The sequence below is a fragment of the Alligator sinensis genome, unplaced genomic scaffold, assembly GCF_000455745.1.
Source record: "Alligator sinensis unplaced genomic scaffold, ASM45574v1 scaffold1075_1, whole genome shotgun sequence".
Taxonomy (NCBI): Eukaryota; Metazoa; Chordata; order Crocodylia; family Alligatoridae; genus Alligator; species Alligator sinensis.
The window spans coordinates 1,482,890-1,505,476 of NW_005842277.1; the positions used below are offsets into that span (position 1 = coordinate 1,482,890).

The 22,587-nt window shown below is 40.7% G+C and overlaps 1 protein-coding gene across 5 annotated transcripts in view; it reads right to left on the reverse strand.

Annotated features, from left to right (window-relative positions):
- Positions 1-22,587, reverse strand: part of LOC102380336 (protocadherin-11 X-linked-like) — a 611,220-nt gene that overhangs the window by 392,725 nt on the left and 195,908 nt on the right. For 3 of the 5 annotated variants that reach the window (XM_006027939.3, XM_025209272.1, XM_025209270.1), the window contains exon 4: positions 11,801-14,287. In XM_006027939.3, the coding sequence (XP_006028001.1) occupies positions 11,801-14,287 (2,487 nt within the window). Of the gene's footprint in view, positions 1-6; positions 2,378-7,329; positions 7,624-11,800; positions 14,288-22,587 lie in introns of those variants that run through there. The other 2 variants (XM_025209271.1, XM_025209269.1) reach the window with 2 other exon arrangements.

Genomic DNA, 22,587 nt, shown 5'->3' on the forward strand with positions numbered 1-22,587 from the left:
TGCTGAACAGCTCTTCCCAACATAGAAGCCAATTGTTCAAACTATAGATTTCTTTACAGATCCTTTACTAGAGACTTACATTATATAGTATTTAGGCAAAAACTTGCCATAAGAAAAAGCCACATTCAGATTTTTAGATCAAATTCTCTTTCTTAAATTCAATCTCATCCACTTTTATACAGATTTTTCTCCCCTTCTATACTGAAAAATGGAAGTAGCAAGCCACAAGAGCTAGCTGATTGTGGTGAAAAAGTCAAAGGTGCACCTGAGCTAAACAGCCAAACAGGTAGCCTGATTAGGCACACCAGTTTCCATAAGTGACATAAAAAAAAAGGAATGTGGCCAGCTTTATATCCAACTGCCTTTGACTCCTCAGATTGAATGGCTAGGTACCCATGTACACTTGAGTCAAACGAGGGCAGCCTTCAGGATAAGTATAGAATGGAGTTTGAATTATTCATGCCTCTGAAGCCATAGTAAGATACTTTCACCAACCTGCCACCATGCCCCAGCACTAAACTGTAGTACTGAAGGAAAACTCAATAAATATCATTACTATATGTCTAACCATTGAAACTTTTGCTAGTTTAACTGGAAGAGTCAGAACTGCAAAGAAAGTATGAATATGAACGGTAAAACTGTCTTATAATAAATAATTTTTTTGCCAGTTAAAAGAATGATTTCATTATACAAAATTAAATATTCTTCTACAAGTCGTATCTATGAGTATGCAATATAATATGCTAAATTACAATACATACTTCATTATTAATAGAAGTTATTATATTTTACAGACCAGATAGCCAAGTAAGCAATTTTTTAAAGAGCCAGATAGCAAAAGTGAAGGGAACTTTAGGCAACAGTCATTGCAGAAATTCTTCAGTCAAGGGACTGAGGCAATGTGAATATTATGTACAAGCCTGATTTAAATACCTTTACATCAAAAATACAGTACTGTGAGACTTTCATTTTGTAGTGTAACTGATGAATCATTAATTACTTTTCATTTTAAACAAAACTACACATACTGTATATAGCTGAGTTAAAAACAGAGACTAAGCCCCATTTTATTGTAGCAAATTAGTATCATATGAATCTTCACATGAGTGCAGAAAACAGGGTTCTTTATACTCCTTTTGCTTCCTACGAGATATTGCATTTTATATGAAATGCTATTATTATTAAATGATGCACACACCCTTTTAAGCATTATTCTCTTAAATGTGAGGCGATAGATATACAGTCACTTGCAGCCAAGTTGCAAGTGAAAGTGTTAGGGATATTTTGCAAAATCAGGTGCGCTCAGAACAAATTAAAATGTAATATTAATTTAACTATAGAAAAGCCAATGTTAAACAGAACAGGAAAATAATTTTAAAAATCACAATAATAGAAGTCAGCACTTTTTTCTTGCTCTGGCTAAGGATGAAACCATTTTCCGGTGCAACCCAATGTATGATATTTTTACTTTATCCCACTAAAAGCAAGCGGTTTTATTTTTTATAAAATTACTTAAAATGATTAAGCATATGACATCTGGTGTGCAGAGTATATCAAGATTGCAGAAGCATAATACAAAATAATGTTTATTTAAAAAAGTTAAGTGAATACTTGCTAGTAATTGAAAAGGTGAATGTTCACTATAGGGGTTTTATGTATAAGAAAGCAGGAAGTTTTTATATTCCCACTACTCCTATTGAGCTTATGAAAATAAACAGCAAGTGATTCAGTCATACCTAGTTATGATCCATTAGCAGCAGTATCAGTATGAAAAAATTTATGGAAATAACTATAAATAATAATTACTCCTCAAGGTGTAATATGTGTCATAAGTGACAATGTATCTGTGATTCAAAAAATGCAGGGAGTATAAAGAACTTTATATTCTCTTTCTTCTTTGATGTATGCATAAAATTTATTGCTCCCTTTTACAATATCTATAGAAATAAAACTACTAATTGTTTCAACACAAATAAATAAGGACAAAAGTTCTAGAACAAGTAGGTGATTACAAGCAACATAAGAAAACCATTGATTTATCATAACCACCATCCACGCAGTGATGGGTCACATTACTTACTTTTTCCTTAGCAAAACTACATTAAAGAACACTATAGCACAACGCACTAAAGTCTCTTTGTCTTTCTTTTCTTAAAAAAAAAAATTCTTGCCCTGGATACCTTTCAGTAGGGCAGCTTGAACAGTTCAGGGCCACTTCCAAACCCCTCTGGAGATCAGACGATAAAAGTCTTCGGCAATCAGAGACAGGACAAAGGGCTTTCTCGTGCTATTTCCATGTTTTCATGTTTGCTGGCTTAACATCATTGTGTACACGTACGACTTCAGTACATAACATCAGATGCGATGACGTTCAGAGCTGGCAAACAGAGAAACAGCATGAGAAAAGCCCTTTCCTGCATCATTTTTCCCATATACTGTAATGTTTGTCTTCAAATTTCTGCTAGGTTGACACCTGCGAGTTCTGTGAATTAAGTACATTTACTTCTAAGGGGAATTCAATTTTTGATTGCAAGAGTCAAATGCGTGAGTGTGAGTGTAAAAGTGAGTGCATATGTTTGTGTGTGATACACACATATGTGAATGCACGCATGCATGCACAAATGCAAACACACAAAATCAGAGCATAAAAGTAACTGGGGTGGGTGGTATTTTAACTGGTAACACAAAGTGATAATACAAAGTGGTAACACAATGCCAGACCTCCCACCACTTTATCTCCTCAAAGCAAAAACTAAACCCCCAGCCTTCCTACTAAAATCGATCTAAGAGAAAAACACCAAAACATTACACATAACATATAACCGGGTTCTTTAGGGTTTCAACAGCCATTCAAAACAACTCTGCTTTAAAGACTCATCTTTCACCATCCATGGCATCACAAATCAGCATCATCATAAATCCAGGAACTGAATTCTTCAAATCAGTTGTCCCAGTGAGAGAGAGAATGTTGTGACAAATAAATCACCATATACCAGTCACTGGTCAAACATGTTGCTATTAGGGTAACAACAATTAGTAGAGAACGAGCAATCAGTCACACGAATTTGAAGTTAAGTGGAAGGCATGTCAGTGTGGCATGAATTTTGTATGCTATAGCCTACTTCAGAGTGTCTGACAAAACAGATTATAACCTACGAAAGCTCGTGCTTCTCTGAACAAATTAGTCCATAAGGTGCCACATTGTCCTACCATCTGCATAATAATTAGTGATGATTTTGTGAGTGAATAGAATGTGAAATAAGTGTAAAAAGTTAAAGTAGTATTTAATTCTGATCTCAATGATGCTGAAAGTTGTACAGTAATTACTGTAAACCTTGAATGAAAATAAAAATGAAAATACAGGTATTTTTCCACCGACATTTCCCATTTTTTGTTTCCTCAGTGAGAAACTTAAAAATTGGTAGAAATAGGGAGAAAAAAGATGTTTCTCAATTTCCTCCAGGGAATATATATCTTCTGCTAGTGCTACTTCATTGGTCCCAGTAAGTATAATATAAGTAGTTGCTCATTATTGTGGGCCAAAGGGGTCATTTTAATGTGGGTCATTTTAATTTCCCTTAAAATACAGACTCTTTTAGGCTAAATCCTATTGCATTTTACATACCTAATGGGCACATACACAGGCATGTAACTACAGTTCTGGGCACTTATGCCAAATCTGTAATTACATGTAGAATTACCTGTATAGACACCTTTTTCTATGTTAAATGGTGGAGAATGAGACTTCAGCCCTCCCGTTTGGTTTTTTTTACTCCAGTAGCATAGAGGTTAAGGCATTTTTGCCCAGGAAGCGAGACTGAGATATTAGGCTCCCCACCCTCACTTAGAGAGGACTGGATCTGCTGATTCTCAGCAATATGCTTTAACCATTAGGCAACAGACTTAGCATTACTGGAAGCGTCTACACATTCATTAATACACTATAATTGGCACTACTGTGCATTAGTGCAAATAAATGGTCTTTCTGTGATGTTAAGGCACAGTAGACTAAAACTACTGCACAGTAGCAGGGGTTTTGCCCACCGCACTAATCTGCAGTGAATTAGTCTACTGCGCTTGAAACATCTTGTGTAGACATGCTGCTGAGAGCTTTCTACAGCATTTATCTCAAATTGGGCCCCATCTGGAGCCAAGAAAGGGAGGTATGTGAAGTCAAGCAACCAGATCAAGGCCAGCTCAGGAAGAAGGATGCCATTCTAGCAGGGTAGGGAGCCCTACATTCTTTCTGAGCCCCTGTCCAAGAGGATAGAAACTTTCTTGGTGTTGTTTATCCATTCTATCTAATGAAAATTAAATGTATAGTGTGACGAGCCATAGGGGGGACTGCACAGAAGCCTGGTCAATGCTTACCATAGCCTTGTGAGCAGAGCAGTTTTCTAGTAAGCAGGAGATACATATTCAAACCTTCTCTGGGAGGGGAGGAAGGAGAGCTAGAACCTGGGTCTCCTGCTCCCTGTGTGAATGTCCTAACTCCTATGTAACTGGACTGTGTAAAAGGTGAAAGGCTTTCCTCTAGCATCAAACACCTGCTAGTCATGGTTTTGCTGTAACTAAAATGTGGGGACTTACGTGGCCTTATGTGCATATCTGGAAAACCCTATTTCACCTATTTCAACTGCCCAGCCAGTGTGCATTCCTACTGAGCAAGCTCAGTGGGCATGTGTACATTTGCATACCCAGAGCAGAATCCCAAAGGGTCCATAATTGTTATGTGACTGTGATTGTGGCATTTAAAGGCAGAAAATAAAATAAAATTTAGCCCTTAACTTCAAGGGATCAGGATGGATCCAGAGGTGTGAAGTGGCATGGTCACACCTCCTTTCATTTGGCAGTACACACACAATGAGTTCACCAGCACGCCAGAGCTCTGCATGGGTTGTGAGCTTTCTAAGCTCACCAGCAGATCAGTGCAAGCTCTGGCTGTACCTACTTTGATACAGCACTGCTGCCACACATCCTCTCTTTTCCTCTCTTTCAGCAAGGGAGGAAGGATGGGTAGGTTGAACAGGAGTGGCTCTCATCTCCTGGGCTCCCAGATGTGCAAAAGCAGTAGCTCTGGCCACAACCTGCATTGAATAGTCAGTGAACTCAGGCACATGCAAATGCAAAGGCACATGTGGAGCTCCAACACAGACTGCACTGGCATGATGATGAGCTGAGAGAGCTCTCTGTGCACAAAGCGGGTGTGGCCACACCCCTTCACCTCCATCCTGAATGTCTGTATATACAATAGTACACTTAGGTTGGGCCAGGTTATCAAAAATGAGGTTCAAACCAGAAAAGGAAAAAAAAAACAAGAATAAAAAGATTTTCCAGAGCAAACACTAACAAATAAGCCGGAACCCCTCCTCCCCCCACCCCCCAGCAATAAATTAATAAATAAATCTTTCTTAAACTAAAATCCAACTACTGAGGTTTAAGAGGAAACATTCCCTTGGAATAGGTTATTCCATTATTGACTACTGTACGGCTTCTTTGTACATTCTCTCAGACATCACCCAGTGAGAGAGAATCAGGCTAAACAGATGATTGGTTTGATTCAGGATGACAAATCCTGCAGTCACAGTTTCACAAAAGGAGTTTGAAAAGCTATCAGTTTGACCAAAAACATGAGTAACTCATTTTATTGTGTGAAGTAAGCTAATTTTAATCTTTGGTCCTTGGGAAACTAATAGACCAAATCCTAGTTGCAAAGAGCCTAAATTACTTGGGGTGTTACTGAGTAAAATTATGCTGAAGCCATCAGGAATGAGCATGGCAAAGAGGTCTAACTTCCTTTTTTATTTCAGAGCAAAATGTCCAAGTCCCTTAAATCTTTTTGAAAACACCAACCAAAATCCCCAGTTCCCAAATGTCAAGGAGAAGTACAATATTCATATTGATGGCTACATCTGAGTGTTGTTGTGTTCAGTGCTGATGAAGGCTGTTCAACTGACAGAACTAGCAACTGAAATTCTTCTGTCTGGAGAACAGGTGTGCTATTGGCAGTGATAATGCAGATTTACCCATATTGCCCCTCAGGGTGCCTCAGCCTTAACTTGGAGTGAGAGAAGAGTCATATGTCTGCTCAATCTCTCCTATTTCTTTGCTGAAGTTAGCAAAAACAGTACTGCAGTGGAAATGTGGTTTTGGGGGGCTTTTTGTTTTGGGGCATGGGGATTGCATTTCTGTTTTTTTTATTTATTTATTGGTATGGATAATGGTTTCTTGAGAACTAGATTATAACTTTGGTCACTAAAGACATGGATTTAATTTGGACTAGGTCACTTTATGTAACAATCAGAGTCTTTGTAATGTCTATAATTAACTTAATATGTTAATACTTCTGTTTAGAGCATCCTTTGAAATCACTTGTAATTTTTTTTTTACCAAAAGAAATAAAAATTAAACTTTATTAAGCTAACTTTCCCAGTTCTGCTCTTCTGCACACTGTTGTTTTTCTTCATTTTCTGAGCACAGATCCCATTTATTTTTTTCTTATTTCTGCATCTAATAATAAGTAATGTTCATATGAAAAAATCACAGGACTCTTCACCGCTATACATTTTTAGGATTACAAACAGTTCATCATGGCTTTTAAGTGTTCGTAACATATGCATTACAATATTTTTAGAGGAAAAGAATGTCTTAAGTTATGTAAAAATGGAAGATAAAGGGCAAGGAGAAGAGACATATATACTACAGGAGGATGGGAGAATCCAAAGCTATAAAGAAGATTTTAAACAATTTATTTCTTGGGTCCAGTTTCCAGAGATGGCAATGACTTCAGGGCACTCATTTCTACAGTAGCACAGTATAGTGGTGCACAGGTATCTCTTTGAAACACCTGAGTGTTTTTTTTAAACAATTTGGCCACTCAGCTTTACTCAGTTATGGTATATCAACCTGTTCACTCATTTACCAGATCATCCAGTCTTCATATGCCTTTCACCAAATACGCACATGAAGAATAAATACAAAGAGGAAATAGACATTTGACTTAATGCATTACTTTATTAAAAGCCTTCTCCTGCTCCCAAGAAGTTTTTTTTTGGCAAAAATCCCACTGACCTCAATAGGTCAAGATGCAGGCTTTAAGTTTATTTTAAATTTCATTTTCCTAGCAACAGAATATATTCCCCTGACAAGTCTACAACTAGCTAATAAAAACTTGCAAACTTGGAAGATACTCAATGTCACCTCTACTTTATGAGCCCCTAATTGTCCTATATTAAAAAACACTGCATTATTACTAACAATTAGTTTCTTCACACTTTATCACTTTGAAAAGCTTCTTTACAACATCAATCTAGTAATTTGCAAAAGAAAACTTGCTGTCGTATAAAATTCTATGCATTTAGGATCTCTAGAACTAAATACATAATTACTGGAAAGTGTTGGGGTTTTTTTTAATAATATTAATTCCTTTTTTTCTTCCTCTGTCTCATTAAACATTACTGTGATTTCCCCCCCTTCTTCCACCGAGCATGCTCCAATTGCATTCATACTTGCTCTCCTACTGTAGTTCATGACTTAAATGTTCCTTTCACTGTTCCTGGCCACTCCAGTCCTTTCACCTATTCTTTCTTTTTCCTTCTGGTCACTCAAAGTATTTCAGTTTTTCTAATGGGAAAAAAAGCCCCTTCAAATACTCTCTTCTATGTTTTTTCTCTCTGATATCTAGATAGTTACATATCTCATGAGAACAACTATAATAATCTCTAGCTTCTTAAAGATTAATTAGACCAATCCTAGCAGTAACACAGAGGCAGGCAGCAATTTTTAGGTTTGTAAAACCAAAGCTAGGTCTTATGCAAATACCTACCTTGGTCAGGTTCCAAATTTAAAGCTTTGGTTATCCATGTACATGTTTCTAATTTCAGTTTAATTTATTTTCAAATGCAGACAGATGAATATGTTTTTTATTTCATATAGCTGAGTAAAATCTTGATTTTGCATAAACAAAACTCTGGGCAATTCAGATGAGAGACCCATGAGTTGCAGCATTCACCAGAATTAGGCGAGAGGGCCCTGGATACTTAGTTTTGCTCCTTCTCTAATCACTTGCTTGAAAGAGCTTTTTGCATGTTATGTGACGCATTCCAAAAACTGTCGGTGTTAGCGTAAAGAACAAAATTCCCCAACTATTTGGCATCATTTACCATATTATTTTTAAAAGTAGAAATATTTTTTAACTTAACTTATTCTCCTTCAGTGATCAGCTCTGCCCTGCAGCTTTCTGTGAAATCAGTGAATATATAAAGCAAAAATCTAAACCACACCATTAATCTCTGAGGCTGGAGAAGGGCTAAATAGCATGACAGCTACAAGGAGTAAGGAGCAGCTTTTAGTCTGTTTACACACTCCATGGGCTATGAGCTGGCCCCTTAAAAATATTCTTCAGTGTCGCCTATTTGCATTCCTAGTTCATATTCCTGGATGGAGATGATACAATTCTAAGCGTACAATATAGAATTCAGTGTTGTGGCCAGTGTTGCGGCTGTTCAGTGTTGCGGCCAAATTAAACTGTTTTAAGGCATCTAGAAGGCCAAACAGTTCATTTGACTGTCTTGACTGTCCTTAAACATATGATTTCTTTTATATGTAAAAAATCCATCAGAAAGGCCAATTGAATTAAATACTTTCTTGTTTCAATACTTACATAAATTAACAGAGTAGTTTATGTTTTGCTTAAGTATGAAAGGAATTATTCTAGCGTTTAAAAGAAATGCTATTTGCAAACGACTGTAAAAGATCCTTGCAAGGTGAGCTGTTAAAACTTTCCCAAGTTCTGAGGTGACTGCCATGACATAAACAAAATTAACCTAAAGGGAGCTGATTTAACAAATTAATATATTAACCACACTCCTGCTCATATCTCATTCTACCTATATTAACAGAATTGCACCAAGCCCTTTTCAGGTGACGATAGCCCACTGACTTAAGCAGTACTTCCCTTTTCTGTACCATTAAAATGGCAAGCAGAAGAACCCTCAAACCTCACTCTTCTAGGGAGAAAAAGAGGTGAAGGTAGTACCTGCCCCTGAGGCCCAATCCTGCTGAGGAGACTGTTTTCCAACACCCATCTTTGACATACGTGTTGCATGCATTGCACAATTAACTGGTTATCTGCGGAATTACCTTGAGATCAGCTACACGTGCAAAATATCTATCACACCATAGAAAACTCCAACCAACTATAAAGTTAGACCTTGAAAATGTGTACTAACTTTATACCTGGTTGCTATCCAGCTTTCATTTCTGTGTAGTAGGGTCTCCCCTGTCGTTGAGAGCCCTGTCAGCTGATGGGGCTGCCAGCTGCAGCTCTGCACCATGTCTAGCTGGGGCTGGGAGTTCCGCAGTTGAGATGACTCTCAGTCCCAGAAGCTGCAGATGCTGGGTCTCAGGAACACCTTGTAGCTGGCAAGACCCAAAGTCCCACAGCTTCAGACATGGGTCCCTGCAGCATGCCTCCCAGTGCCAGGACCCAGCTGGGTCCCAGCAGCCACAAAGCACAGCTGAGATTTACCAGCCCCTAGGAAGAGCATGGCAGGGATGCTGGGAGGGTACAGCAGCTGTGATCTTCTTGCCCGTACAGGGAATACCTGGGCTCAGTAAGGTGCAATGGGATCTAATGCAGGAAATCACAATCATGCCTTATGCTGTGCATGTGTGGCATAGCAGTAGACACAATTGTGTGGACTGCACGTTAGATCTCATTAGGCGCATCTATAAGACACTACTGTGCAGTCATTACTGTGCATTTATTTAGTACTTATACTAAATAAATGAGCAGTAACCAGAGTTATTGTGCAGTAAGCACCAGCAAATGCCTTTTAAGTGACACTACTGTGCCATAGCCTAATAATACTGCACAGTAGGGTATTAGTACTTTTAGTGCTGTGATGCACTACTGTGCAATATTATTCGGCTACTCTGCAGTCAACATCTCATATAGATGCACCCATTGTGCCTTTACTTGCATCTTTAGAGGGGCCCAGAGGCACCACACTGGTGCGTGAGCATTGGTACCTCTTGGAACTAAAGTGAGCCACATGCCAAACTTTCTCTTTTTGGTGGACGATTGTGAAAAAAATATAGGAGACTGCTTTGGCTCATAGGGCTTAATCCAGAGCCACCTCAAATCAATAGGAAAATGCCTTAACTCAGGCCCCAGTGGTGCTGAGAAACGACCTTCATCCTCTACCAAGACAAAAACTTCAATAGTATAAACCATGATAGGGTTCTTTTCTTGCATAATTTAACTTTAAAAATTTCCCACTCAAACAGTCTTAACAGAAAACATTCACGTCATTCATATGTTATTAATCTTTCCACAATCAATGCCAACTGAGAAATATGAAGAAATCATATTCCATTCTGTTTTCTGTTAACTCTCAGCAAAAAGCTTTGTGTGGTACAGGGATTTTGTCTACCTCACAAACTGGTGTCACAGAAAAAAGGAATGAATAAAGCAACAGCAATCTTTCTAAACTGTAGACGTGAAGTTTGAACAGGGGACATTTCTTCAGGCACATTTTGCTTTAACCACATAACTAATGAAAGAAAGCTTACAGAAAAATAAATCAAGTTAGGGGACTGGATACTCTGCTGCGTAGAGTCAAAGGTTACTAAAGCTTAAATGCACCCCTGGGGATTTGACCTTTGATTCTATGCCTGAAAAAAACAAACAAACCTGGAACCAAATCCTCTATTTAACTCACAGTATAAGCGGGCTTTATTTACCTCTCTCAAACCATTGATTCCTTATAATTTAGTGATACATAAACACTGGACTTTTTTAATTTCCTTTTTTTGAACTGATGCTTATACTACTTACACTAATGAGGTGTGTAAATCAAATAAATAGTAAAACCTATCATGATTATATTAATAACACTTTCTAGAATTTGGGGTCAAATTAGATGTGGTTCCCAGTGATTTAATAACCATTATTTTAGTATCTTAAAAATCAAAAGGTCTTTAATTATCTTACATTTCTGCTCTGAATGTTTACCTGGGGACCTTTACAGTTATCTCCTGTGAATGCTGCACTGCATCTAAGAGCAGTTAGCATCTGCATGGTCTGAACTTGGACATAAAGATGATGGTGTAAGGGCAACAATTCTGCTTTTTTCTAATTTTTTTTCCACTGCCTTCTTTGCTGCTTTATGTTGTTGAGTGCACCAGTCAGTCAGCTTTTAGTAGCCTAGATTGCAGGGTATGTTTCTAGTCTGAAAATGGCACTCAGTCCCTCTGGGGGGAAAAAAAAACTACTTGTCTGCTTTTGAGAGACTTTGAGGTACAGCTCTGACCAAATGAAGGCTGCAATTCCAGACTCCATTAGCATTAAGAACCATTTATCAGATTCTGCAGCTTTATTGCTTTCCACCTGGCCTAGATTACTTAGATTCCTAAGCATACAATACTAGCAAGGACAGTGCCATAACCCCTCTTTGTTTTACAGAGCTATACAACTATATAGTACATTAATGCAGGAAGTGCCATACTGCCATCTACAGACAGGAATACTCCTAATATAATCATTCAGTACTCAATTTCCCCCAAGCTAAGAGTCAATTTATTCTAATTTTTTCCCTTTAACATTGATGAATCACAAACTGTTTACATTTCAATGCCTCAGCCAAGCATGAACTTTTAGACTTTTAATCTTTACAGACAAAGCTATTCTACAAAGCTTAGAGCTACAGTGAAAAAAAGAAAGAAAAAAAGTTGGTGGGGGAGAGGGAGAAGGAGATAGAGTGCAACCAAGAGAAAGAAGCTAAAAACTTTGCTTTACCTGTCTAGTATGTATGGGACCTGGAGTCTTGAAACCTCCTTGACAGCTGCATTCAGAGACACTGTAAGGGTCCGAGCTGCTTGAGGAGCATTTGGAGAGTGAGTCACAGCCCACCACAAAGGTGTTATCTAGAGGCAGTTCCTGAATGACATGGTGCTTCTTAGGGGGCACAGGAGTTTCAGGTTTAATTTGAAAGGTAGGCTGTGGAGAGGCAGACTTGTAGTGCTTTGCTAAATCTGGGCTGTCAGGCTTAAATGTGGTTGGTGTGGTGGCCCAGTTATATTTTCCCATAGTCTGTTCTTCTAACTCTACGGGAATGTCTAAAGTACCATTTATATGCTCATGGCCAGGATCATCAGGTTTAGATTCTTCAATCGTCACAAAATTGAGAAGGAGACTTTTAGGGGAACGTTTCTTTTTCTTCTTTTTTTTCTTGATCTGCCGGTTCTCTTGGTTTGGGGAGACCCATTCCCCACTTTGCTTGCTTTTTTGGACAACCTTGTGCCGAGGTGTCTGGCGGCATCGTACCAAAGCAGTGACAAAAATTACCAGGATAACTGTCATGGTGCCTGCAATGATAGCAATGATGATTTTGACATAATCATTGGTCTGTGGGGTTATCTCACCATCCCCAACATTCTGGCCCACTGGTGTTTCCATGTTTCTGCGTACAAGCTCTTGCACATACGAACCATTAGTAACAGTCTCATTCACAAATAAATGCACCAGTGCTATTGTATACAGTGACTCTGGCTGTCCTAAGTCATTGACTTTTATTACCAGCCTGTGTAAGCCATGATCTGATGTTATTACCTTCTCTTTCAAAGTGATATTGCCTGTTAACTGATCAATTGTAAACAAACCTCTTGAGTTCCCGCCTATAATACTGTAGCGGAGTTCTGCATTCATCCCTGTGTCGTTGTCAACTGCAAAAACTTTAGTTACCACAGAGCCTGGATTGGTGGATGTTGGAACTAAATCATAGGAGTAGTTAGAAGAAGGGATAACAAAAACAGGCCTATTGTCATTCACATCAACCACATTAATGGTCACCTTGGCAGTTGAAGAGCGTTGCAGTCTTCCTCCATCTACAGCCTTCACCTGGAAAGTGTAAGAACTTTGTTGCTCCCTGTCAAAGGTAATATTTGGTCTTATTACACCAGTAAGTGGATCAATAATGAAATTATCTCTGCCATTTAATATAGAGAGAGTGACAGCAGCATTCTCTCCAGAGTCAGCATCAGTAACTGTGATAAGCCCCACTGTCCCATACATGGGCAGATTTTCTGGCACATAGAAATTATATTCATTGTGGGTGAAGGCAGGGCTGTTGTCATTCTGATCCAGAACAGACACTGTAACTGTAGCATTGGTCTGCAAGGGTGGCATCCCATTATCCTTAGCTAGAACAGTGAAGGAATACCGGTCCTGTTTTTCTCTATCCAGCTTTCTCACTGCTGTCAGAATGCCTGTGCGGCGGTCTAGGTTGAAGATAGGAGGTGCATCTGAGCCCAACATATAGCTAATCTCAGCATTGCGTCCACTGTCTGCATCTGTAGCACTTATCTTAGTCAGCTGGGTGCCAGGAGCATTGTTCTCAGGAATGGAAAGTCCTATTACAGGCTGTGTAAAAACCGGGGCATTGTCATTCTCATCCTTTATTTTAATCAGGAGCATTGCAGACTGATTTAAGGGAGGTTTCCCTGAATCAGAAGCCACTATTTTAATGGCATACTCCCGGGTAGCCTCAAAGTCTAGAAACGTCGCTGTCTCCAGCAGAAACTGATTGTCAAACACTGGCTTTAACCTAAATGGGACGTCATGGTCAGTGAAACAGGTAACCTTTCCATTCAGGTCAGCATCTTTGTCCATTACTGTAATCAAGGCAATTTTTGTATTGAGTGGGGCTTTCTCAGACAAAAGCACAGTCCCATTCACTGGATTAATGATGTATCTTGTGTCTATTGATGGTACATTGTCATTAATATCTGTGATATTTATTGTCACTGTTGCTCTTGATGGAGTTGAGCTGCCATCACTTGCCAAAACAGTTAACTTGTGTACAGGAGATTCCTCTCTGTCTAGTGGCTCTTTAATTGTGATAAGACCAGTGGTGTTATCTATGGCAAACAGTCTTCTGGCCAGATTGGAGATTTGATTGCTGAAAGAGAAGAGGATCTGTGCATTTGATCCCAGATCAGCATCAGTGGCATGAAGCTGTGAAACTGATGTGCCCACTGGAGCATTTTCTGGAATGCTAACTTCAATATCATTTTCCTTAAAGACCGGGCGATTGTCATTCACATCAGTAACTGTAACTTGTAGGATAGCTGTACTTGATCTTGGAGGGTTTCCACCATCTTCAACTTTAATCTTCATCACATAAGTGTCCTTCTGTTCCCTGTCCAGGATTTGTTGGACAATAAGCTGTGGCCACTTGTCTCCCTCGGGTGTTTCAATTATATCAAGTCCAAATACATTTTGACCCTAGAACAGACACAGAAGTGGAACATCTTTTATTATGGAAATGTATTTAAACAGATACACACCTCCTTATTGCACATAATGACTCTCAAAGTAATTTAGATCTCTACATGCATATCTATACTTTTACTGAGACATTAGGCCTTGTATTAAGACAAAAGTTGTGAGCTACTATACCAGCAGATCTTGGAAGAAATTCTGACTTTGAAAATCAAGCTTCCTTTTCCAGCTCCTCCCTTGTTCTAGGGGAAAATATTTAAAAAGATATAGGTTTCTTCCGATGCCATGCTTAACTAGTGAGTGTGGAGAATGGGGAGGCAGACAAGGCTAAGCTACACTTCATCCCTTATTCACAGCAGGAGTAGGTCCAGAAAGCCAGAGCTGTCTTTCACATGAGGTCTGGACCAAGATTTAAGCAAAAGGGAAGGAGGACTATATTTCCCCACTCAACAAAGCACTGTAAGCATGCAATCTGCAGCCATTAGAGAAAAAGAAACTTGTACCATATTGAAAAGTGGATTACTACATAATTTAAGCTTCAAGTAGCACAATCACAAGTAGTCATGTTAGGTTATTAGAAATACATGAAAATCAGGAAGAATTATTCCTCTTTTCATCATGATGTATTTTATATTTGCAGTGAAAATTACATTCCAAGTGTGAAAATAAGAGGCTTTTTCTCATGAATAATATCATCAGACTATTACATCTATACTTTGAATAATGAGATCCTGTAATAGGGTTTGGTGCACACTTTATGCCCCTGTTACAGTGAAGCAATGCATAAATATGTGGAGATATACTGTACTAATAGAGCTTCTGTTTAATACCCTGGGCTGGGAAGAGTCATCTTTAAGTAATCTGTTATGCTGCAGGGAGAACAGTGGCATCTGTTTCTCAGCGCTAGTGTCTCTCTGGGCATGCAGAAGCTGGGAATCTTGTAAAGGCAGCAAACATGTCCCCAGAGGAGAAAGAAGTGATTAGCATTGATCAACAGCAATCTCTCTTACTAATAAAAGAGAGTGTTGATAAGTTCCAAAGAGAACCATGCCAGCCCAATTTTTTCAGAAGGATGGGCAGGGGTAGATGAAAGTGTGGGCATGTATAAGGTAAAGGCAATGGAGAATTAGGATTTTATATGTTTATTTTTAAGAACATTAAGGTCTCAGGTCTATGACATTTATAATAAAAAACCTTTGTTGCTAGCCTAGTTCTTGATGAGTAATTCATGGGCCCAACTTTGCAGGCCTTTCTCATTTTGTACTAACTTGCTATATGAGCAATTTATTGGACTTAATAGCTAGGGACAGACATTACACATAAACTGGTTTAAGTGATCAGAAATTAGTTTAAACCTGTAACAGAACAGATGTCCAGTGCACATAAACCAGTTTGAAAATGGCTGAAACCGGTTTGAGATAAACCTGGTTGAACGTAGTATCAGACTTAAATGATTTGGGTCAAAACAGTTTATGCAATGTCTGTCCCAGACACCTTGCTGGTTTAAGATAAACCAGACTCCCCCAACATCCTGGTATGCTCTCTGGGCTGGGCAAGGCTCTCTGCTCCACAGCAGAGCTAGTTCCTCCTCCCTACTTCCTGGCTGGAGCTCCAGAAGTGATTGCAGGCTGCAGGCATCTCCCTGGCTTCTCCCTGCTAAGCAGGGATTATTCCTCCCACCCCTCTGCCTTACACCTCTCAGCATTAACTAGCAGACCACGTGCTGGCTTCAGTCTGTGCTGTGGGAGACAAAAAAGGCAGATTGGCTTTTTGGAGCTAATCAACAGGTAGCTAGTAATGTCCTTCCCTGGAAAAGCTGTTTAAGAAGAGCTTGAACTAATGGAGAGAGAGTTTGTTTTCTTAATGGGTTGATAAACACTGAGTTAGGGTTGATAAACATTCCCTGCTAGGCTGCTCAGGAAGTGGGGGGGGACATCAGAGGTCCTGCCAGGGCCTGGCCATGCCCCCCTCAGCTCAGCCCTGGGTAGGGAAGGGAAGGCTGCTCTAGCATGTCCTGGCTTCTAGCCTGAGCCACTGCAGGCATGTGCCTGAATTTTTGCAGTCCAGAGGGGATGTCTCTGTGATTACAAACCAGTTTAACCTAACCAGGTTACACTAACCTGCAAAGATTGAATCAATTCAGGCTCAGGCTTTTTGAATGCCTGTCCCTAGCCAATGAGGACACTTGCATAGCAAGATGCACTGAGTATGCATTACAGCAGCAAAACTTACTGCTATCACTTGAATTTGTTTGCTCTAACTTCTGCTCAGAAACTGATAAAAAGAGCATATCTCTTTAGTTTTAGAGGCCCACCCATGGTTCTAGATATGCTCAATAGGTTAGTAAAACCATTTTTATAGTTTTCTTTATAACAAAAATTAACCAGATGAAATACTCCTTGCCTCTACCCTGATGGTTGCCCTTATTATCAAAGGTTAGGCAGATTAAATTGTTTTTTGCAATATGTCCTAAGTGACAAGCTATTTGGATTACTGCAGACCCAGGAAAAAAGGAATTCCAATTTATAAGGTCCTTTGTTAGTAAAAATATACCCTGTACCTTGCCACCCAGAGTTAAATCAATGCCTTTACAGACCTAATTCTGTTATTTTATGGAACCACAGACCATCTGCTGAAATGTTTTGCTTGGAGCTGAATTTGAACCTGTATGTTTGAGTACCCATTTCTTTTATGGTAAAGCTAAAATGTCCTCATTTCAAGCAAGACACCTAATCTTTACCAGTTCTACAGCATTAATCAATCTGCATGTTTCAACCAACAAAAATCTACGGTAGAAACAGTTTAGATTTCTATCTTAAAAGTTCTAAAAGCAAATGTAGATCTTTATTCTTCAATGGAAGTGTGGAGATATTAGTCATGCTAGTCATATCTGAATAAAATTCAATGTCCCTTTCTCCAAAGGGGTGAGCTTTTCAGTCAGTGACTCCTTGACAGACCTCCTCTTTATGAACTATACATTTTTCTTTTCCCTCTTTTCCCTCAGTGCTAAGGTTTTAGGAGTACTGCAGGCACTTTCATTTGCAAACAGTTGTTAATTTTGATTAAGTCTCTTATTTGCTGCAGAGATGCTAAGTTACATATACTGAGTTTTTTTCAACATAGATTTCTAGAAAAACACAGCAGAAGGGAAGGGGGGAATAAAAAATAACAAAGCTATCCTTCAGTTCTTTATTTGCACACAAACTGATAGATGTGCATTGATTATTCTGTCATTAACTCCTGCAACTACAACAAACACTATATACAGACTTTTAATTCATTAAACTAAATACTCAATTTAGCTTTTCTTTAACTACCACTTATTAGACTGGATACATTTTTCATTTTAGTGTATAAATCTCATTTAAACCATAACTTCTATTTTCTGTCACTAGCAATTGCTTACTAGGGAATAGAATTAAAAAACACAAAAATAAAACCCTCTGTTAAAAATCTTTTTTTTTTTTTTTTTTTTAACATAAACCTTCGTGGAAACCCCTACCATATCAAAATATAATGGGGATTAATTAAATACAGAGTTCTATAGAAATACTTCTAAAAACATGGCACATGCAACAGAGAGTCAGAACTTTTGGATGGATTTCTGTAAACTGAGTTTACAGCAAGTTATAGAATATTATACATTAATTTTAAAGTTCTATAGGAAAGCTATTATTCCTTATTAAACTATAGGAATGGATCTTTCCATATAGATTATTTCCACTCAGTTCTGCTCTTTATTCCCATCCTTTTTATCTCCACTAGTAAGCTAGTAGACTTGGTCCCAAGTTGCATCATTCAGCCCTTAAGGCAGAATTGTACGATATTAAAAAAAAAGCAACCCCCCCCCCCCCCCAACTTACAGAATTTTAGAGAGGCATATTCCTGCTATGCAGTTCTTTAGATTGTTTAAGGATAATTTGGAACGGTCAGGGAAGCAGTTTTCCTAAACAGCTGTAAGAAAAGGCACCATTCAAAACTCACACTTGTAATAGACTTATTTTATATTCCTATTAATAACTTGAACACCTATTGAAACTCTGCAAGTACGCATAAAACTACATTTACTTTATATGCATAGCATCAAAAACTACATATTAAAGTGGAAAATATTATAAGAGTCAGTCCAGTGAAAATAATAGTTAATACAGATTATAAAAAAAGCCAATTCAAGAGATTCTAACATTACTTATTGTTTACATTAATAGAATTTTGGACTGTACCATTAAATCACACCTTAACACACATCTGTCTCGGATATGGAAAATTCTGCACCTTATAATCAAATTTGAAAAACAGTGGAGCATGCAACTACAAGTGTACTTTTTAAGAAGTTATAAGACTGACTTATTTTGTCACTGATTTCATTCCTAGGGTCAGGTTTTGTTATATGCTAAATAGTACTTTGGTCACCAGACTCACCCAATGAATCACTAGGTTCACTTCTGGGATGAGTACAGATTTTCAAAAGCCCAAGGTGGAATTGCTCTTACACAGTTTTCTGTAAGTGACCTAAGATAGAACAGTAGCAAACATGATATGTTTGCCCTTTGGTGGGGGGAGGAGGGAGCAACACAGGCTGCCTGCACTTGTCGAGGCCAGCAGGTTAGGACCACTCTGAACACCTGCCAACATGCCCCATGACCTCCCGTGGCTGCCAGAGAGTGCCACCCACAGTCAAGTACCAGACCACCCCTGATTGGCTGCCAGGCACAGGCGAGCATGCCCCAAACCCTCTGCCACATCACTGGAGACCCTCCCCTACAAGCATCCCTAGTCTTCCAGAAGAGCCCCAGAGCAAGCTCCTTCTATTGTGAGTTGTACGTGCCTCCATGTCTCAGCCTGCTCGCACCCCACCATGGCACAGAGACCCAAGAGGTGTGGTGTGTCCTGCTTGTCACCTTGCACAACTCTTGTGGAGACTGCAGGACATCATGCACACTCACATGGACATGAGCCATCAGCTGGTCACCATGGAACGCAGCTTCATGCCCCTGAACAAGCAGCTGAAATCCCAGGTGGGGTCACCCACTGCATCCTGCACCTGTAAAGAGTTCTAGACTGGAACACCAACTCTCACATGGCCAATAAGAACAAGGCTATGCAGGAATCCATGTATGTCAGAGTGCTCTGGCACCAACTCCAAACCATTGAGCGCTGGTTCTGGTTCCACATCACCAGCAACAACTGGTGGAAACGAATCATCCTGGGCACTTGGGATGACAAACAGTGGGTCCAGACCTTCTGCATGTACCAAGCCATATTCATTAACAGCAGTTGCTCAGCTGGCCCCCCACATTGTGCACCAGGACAGCACCATACAGCCATCCCTCACTCCAGAGAAGCAGATGGCCACTGCTGTCATAAAGCTGGCCACCCCCAGCAGTTACCGCTATGTCACCTGCCAATTCAGCATGGGCAAGACCGCATCTGGAGAGGCCATCTAGGAGTAGCTTGTCATCCAGGACATCCAGACCGACCACTTCATCTGCCTTGTCAATCTGCAGGAGATACTTGCTGGCTTCTGTCTGCTGCATGGACTTCTCCAACTGTATGGGGGCTGTGGACGGCACCCACATTCCCATTCTCTGCCTGGCCCAGGCATTCAACAATTGCAAAGGCTACTTTTCTGTCAACCACCATGGCCATTTCACCCACATCTTTAACAGTTAGATGGGTAATACCCATGTCTTCCACAACTCCCCATTCCCCAAGTTGACAGAGAGCAGCCGATATGTTCCTGGGACCCCATAGTTCATTAATGGTGACATCATCACCCCTCCACACACACACTCATCATTGGGGACCTTATTTACCCCTCCTGCCCTGGCTCATGAAGCCCTATGGGAAGCAGTTGGACCACCAGAAGGAGCACTTCAACTATTGCCTGAGTAGGTGATGCATTTTGGTGAAGCATGCCTTCAGCTGCCTCAGTGCACACTGGTGAGCTCTCAGAATGTGCCTCAAGGTAGATGAGGAGAACCTGCCACAACTCATGGTTGCTGTATGTGTCTTCCACAAGACCAGGGGGAGGACTTCCGCAAAGACTGAGCAGAGAATACATGGTGGGTACATGTAACACAGATACGATGGAGAGGGTGAGTCCCCTCTGATGTTGGGGGCACTGGCCATGCCCAATGGCAGGCAGTCTGGATGTGCAAAGCCCTTGCTGAAAAACAACCTCACCCTTGAGAACCAGGAGCTCTCCCCAGATGAACAGGACTGGAGGGGTTTGAGTGCTTGTGCCCTGGAACCAGGCCATGGATCTCCTTTCCTGGGCTCCTCTGGCCGTACGTTCTGGGAAGTATTGTCCACAACCCAGGTTGCCTGAACACTGTTCCCCTTCCCTTCTCCCCACCCCTAACTCCCATCTGGTGCACACACCAGGATGCAGGGAAATGAGACATGAGGAACAGACGTGGCTCCATTTAAAATGTTGCACCTATCAAACTCTTCTTGTTTTTAATAAAGAAAAGCTGTTGAACATTTCCTTTGTCTCAGCTTGGTCACTCTTCACATTGAGACACATAAGCAAACCTTTGAAGGGGACAGAAGAGGTTTGTGGAAGAGATGAAATAACCTGGAAGGGACAATTAGAATGGGGAGGAGGGGAGGGGTTTGGAGTCAGGGAAAATATCACAGGGGCCAAGCTCAACAAACAAAACCTTGGAAGGGATGCATGGGGGCTTTAGACCTAGCACTCATTACCAGACTCAGGAGTGAAGACCAGGGATTTCTCTGTGTATGAGCCAGACGGGTGGGTGATCTTGGACATGCTGTTCATCTGAGAGACCTGTGTGTGAGCACTACTTAGGTCCTGACATTTCCCTGGTAAGAACTGGCTAGGGCAACAAAGCTCTTACACTGCCCCCACCCCCATCCTTCCCTTACAGAAGAGGCATTTCAAGGCTGTCTGTCTGCAGGAGCAGGATTTCACTTATGACATTTCCCTAGTGAAAGCTGGCCAGGCTTGGAGGGATGAGATTTACCACTATTCTCAGGGAAATGCCAGCCAATATGCCATGCTCCTGGTGCAGGACATGATCTCCCAGGAGGTGCTTGACTGCTGGAGTGGGGGCAGGGTGGGGAGTCATCTGCTGGGGAAGTCTGAGTTGCCATTCAATATGAAAACCCATCTCACATGCTATCTGCAACTCTTCTATGCCATGCTGACCCCCTCAGATGAGTTTACAATTGCCACCACTACTGACACACAGAACACATGACCTGATCTCGGGAGAGGTTCCCCAGACCCCAGCTTTCTAAGAAAAGTCCTGCCATGCACCACCCTTGGCTTCCCAGAACCCTTCTTCTACTTTGAATACCCTGGGAGGGAATGGAAGAGGAGGTGGTTGCTTTGCTTTCAGGGGTTGGGGCAAGGGGGAGGGCAGCCTGAAACTGTGACGGGACCATGACTGCAGGGTGGGGAGGTTTCCCTTTAGGGGTCAGTATATTGACTGCCTGCACCGTGCAAATAGGAATGTTACCCATGGATTTTCCCCAAGGTTCAGATGAGAAAGGAGGGAAAAGTGCTGAAGTGCCACTTGTAAGCCTCTCCAGGTGCACAATTTGGGAGACACCCTAGCCACGGGACATGAGTGGCTGAGATAACGCTTCCCATACAGGACTCCTGCCATCACATCAGTGCCTTTCTTGGAATGGGAGGGAGGGAGGGAATGGCATTGTTCATCAAGGGGAAATTGTTCTCATTACTGCTGTCCTGTAATTATAGGGCTCCTAAACACATAAAAATGCCCATAGAGTTTCTCATAGATAGCTGCTTGTTATCTCCTGTCCCAGACTTCAGTGTCCTCTATGCCACCCAGGTCTGTGACACTGCCAACCGTGGCAAGGCACCAAGTGCCCATTTTTGTACCTTTCTTTAAAAAAAAAAATTTTACATTGTATCTGCAGAGCTCAAACTCTTTTAGTAACTTTCTGTAAGGGGGGGTGGGGGGAGGCTATTTCAGCACCACTGCTCTGGCCAACTGGAATGAGGCTCAGGTTTTCCCAGTAGATGAACATGGCCCTGAGAATTAGGACAGGGAAGTGTGATTTATGTTCCCACAGAAAGGGAGATGTGCTGCTTACTGACCAAGGTTAGGGGTCAGCGGGGAGAGAAGGGGGCTGGCACCTCAGCTGCAGTCCTGGCAGTGATGGGGGGGAGGGGGAAAGAGGGTGGGACTGGTTTGTCAAGTATTGAAAGAAACCTCTAGAGAACTTAGTGGCTTGGAGCTCTGCACTGTGAGAAGGTCAGGGCAGGGCAATTCACCCTCCCCCCCAAACGCATCCATGCATATATT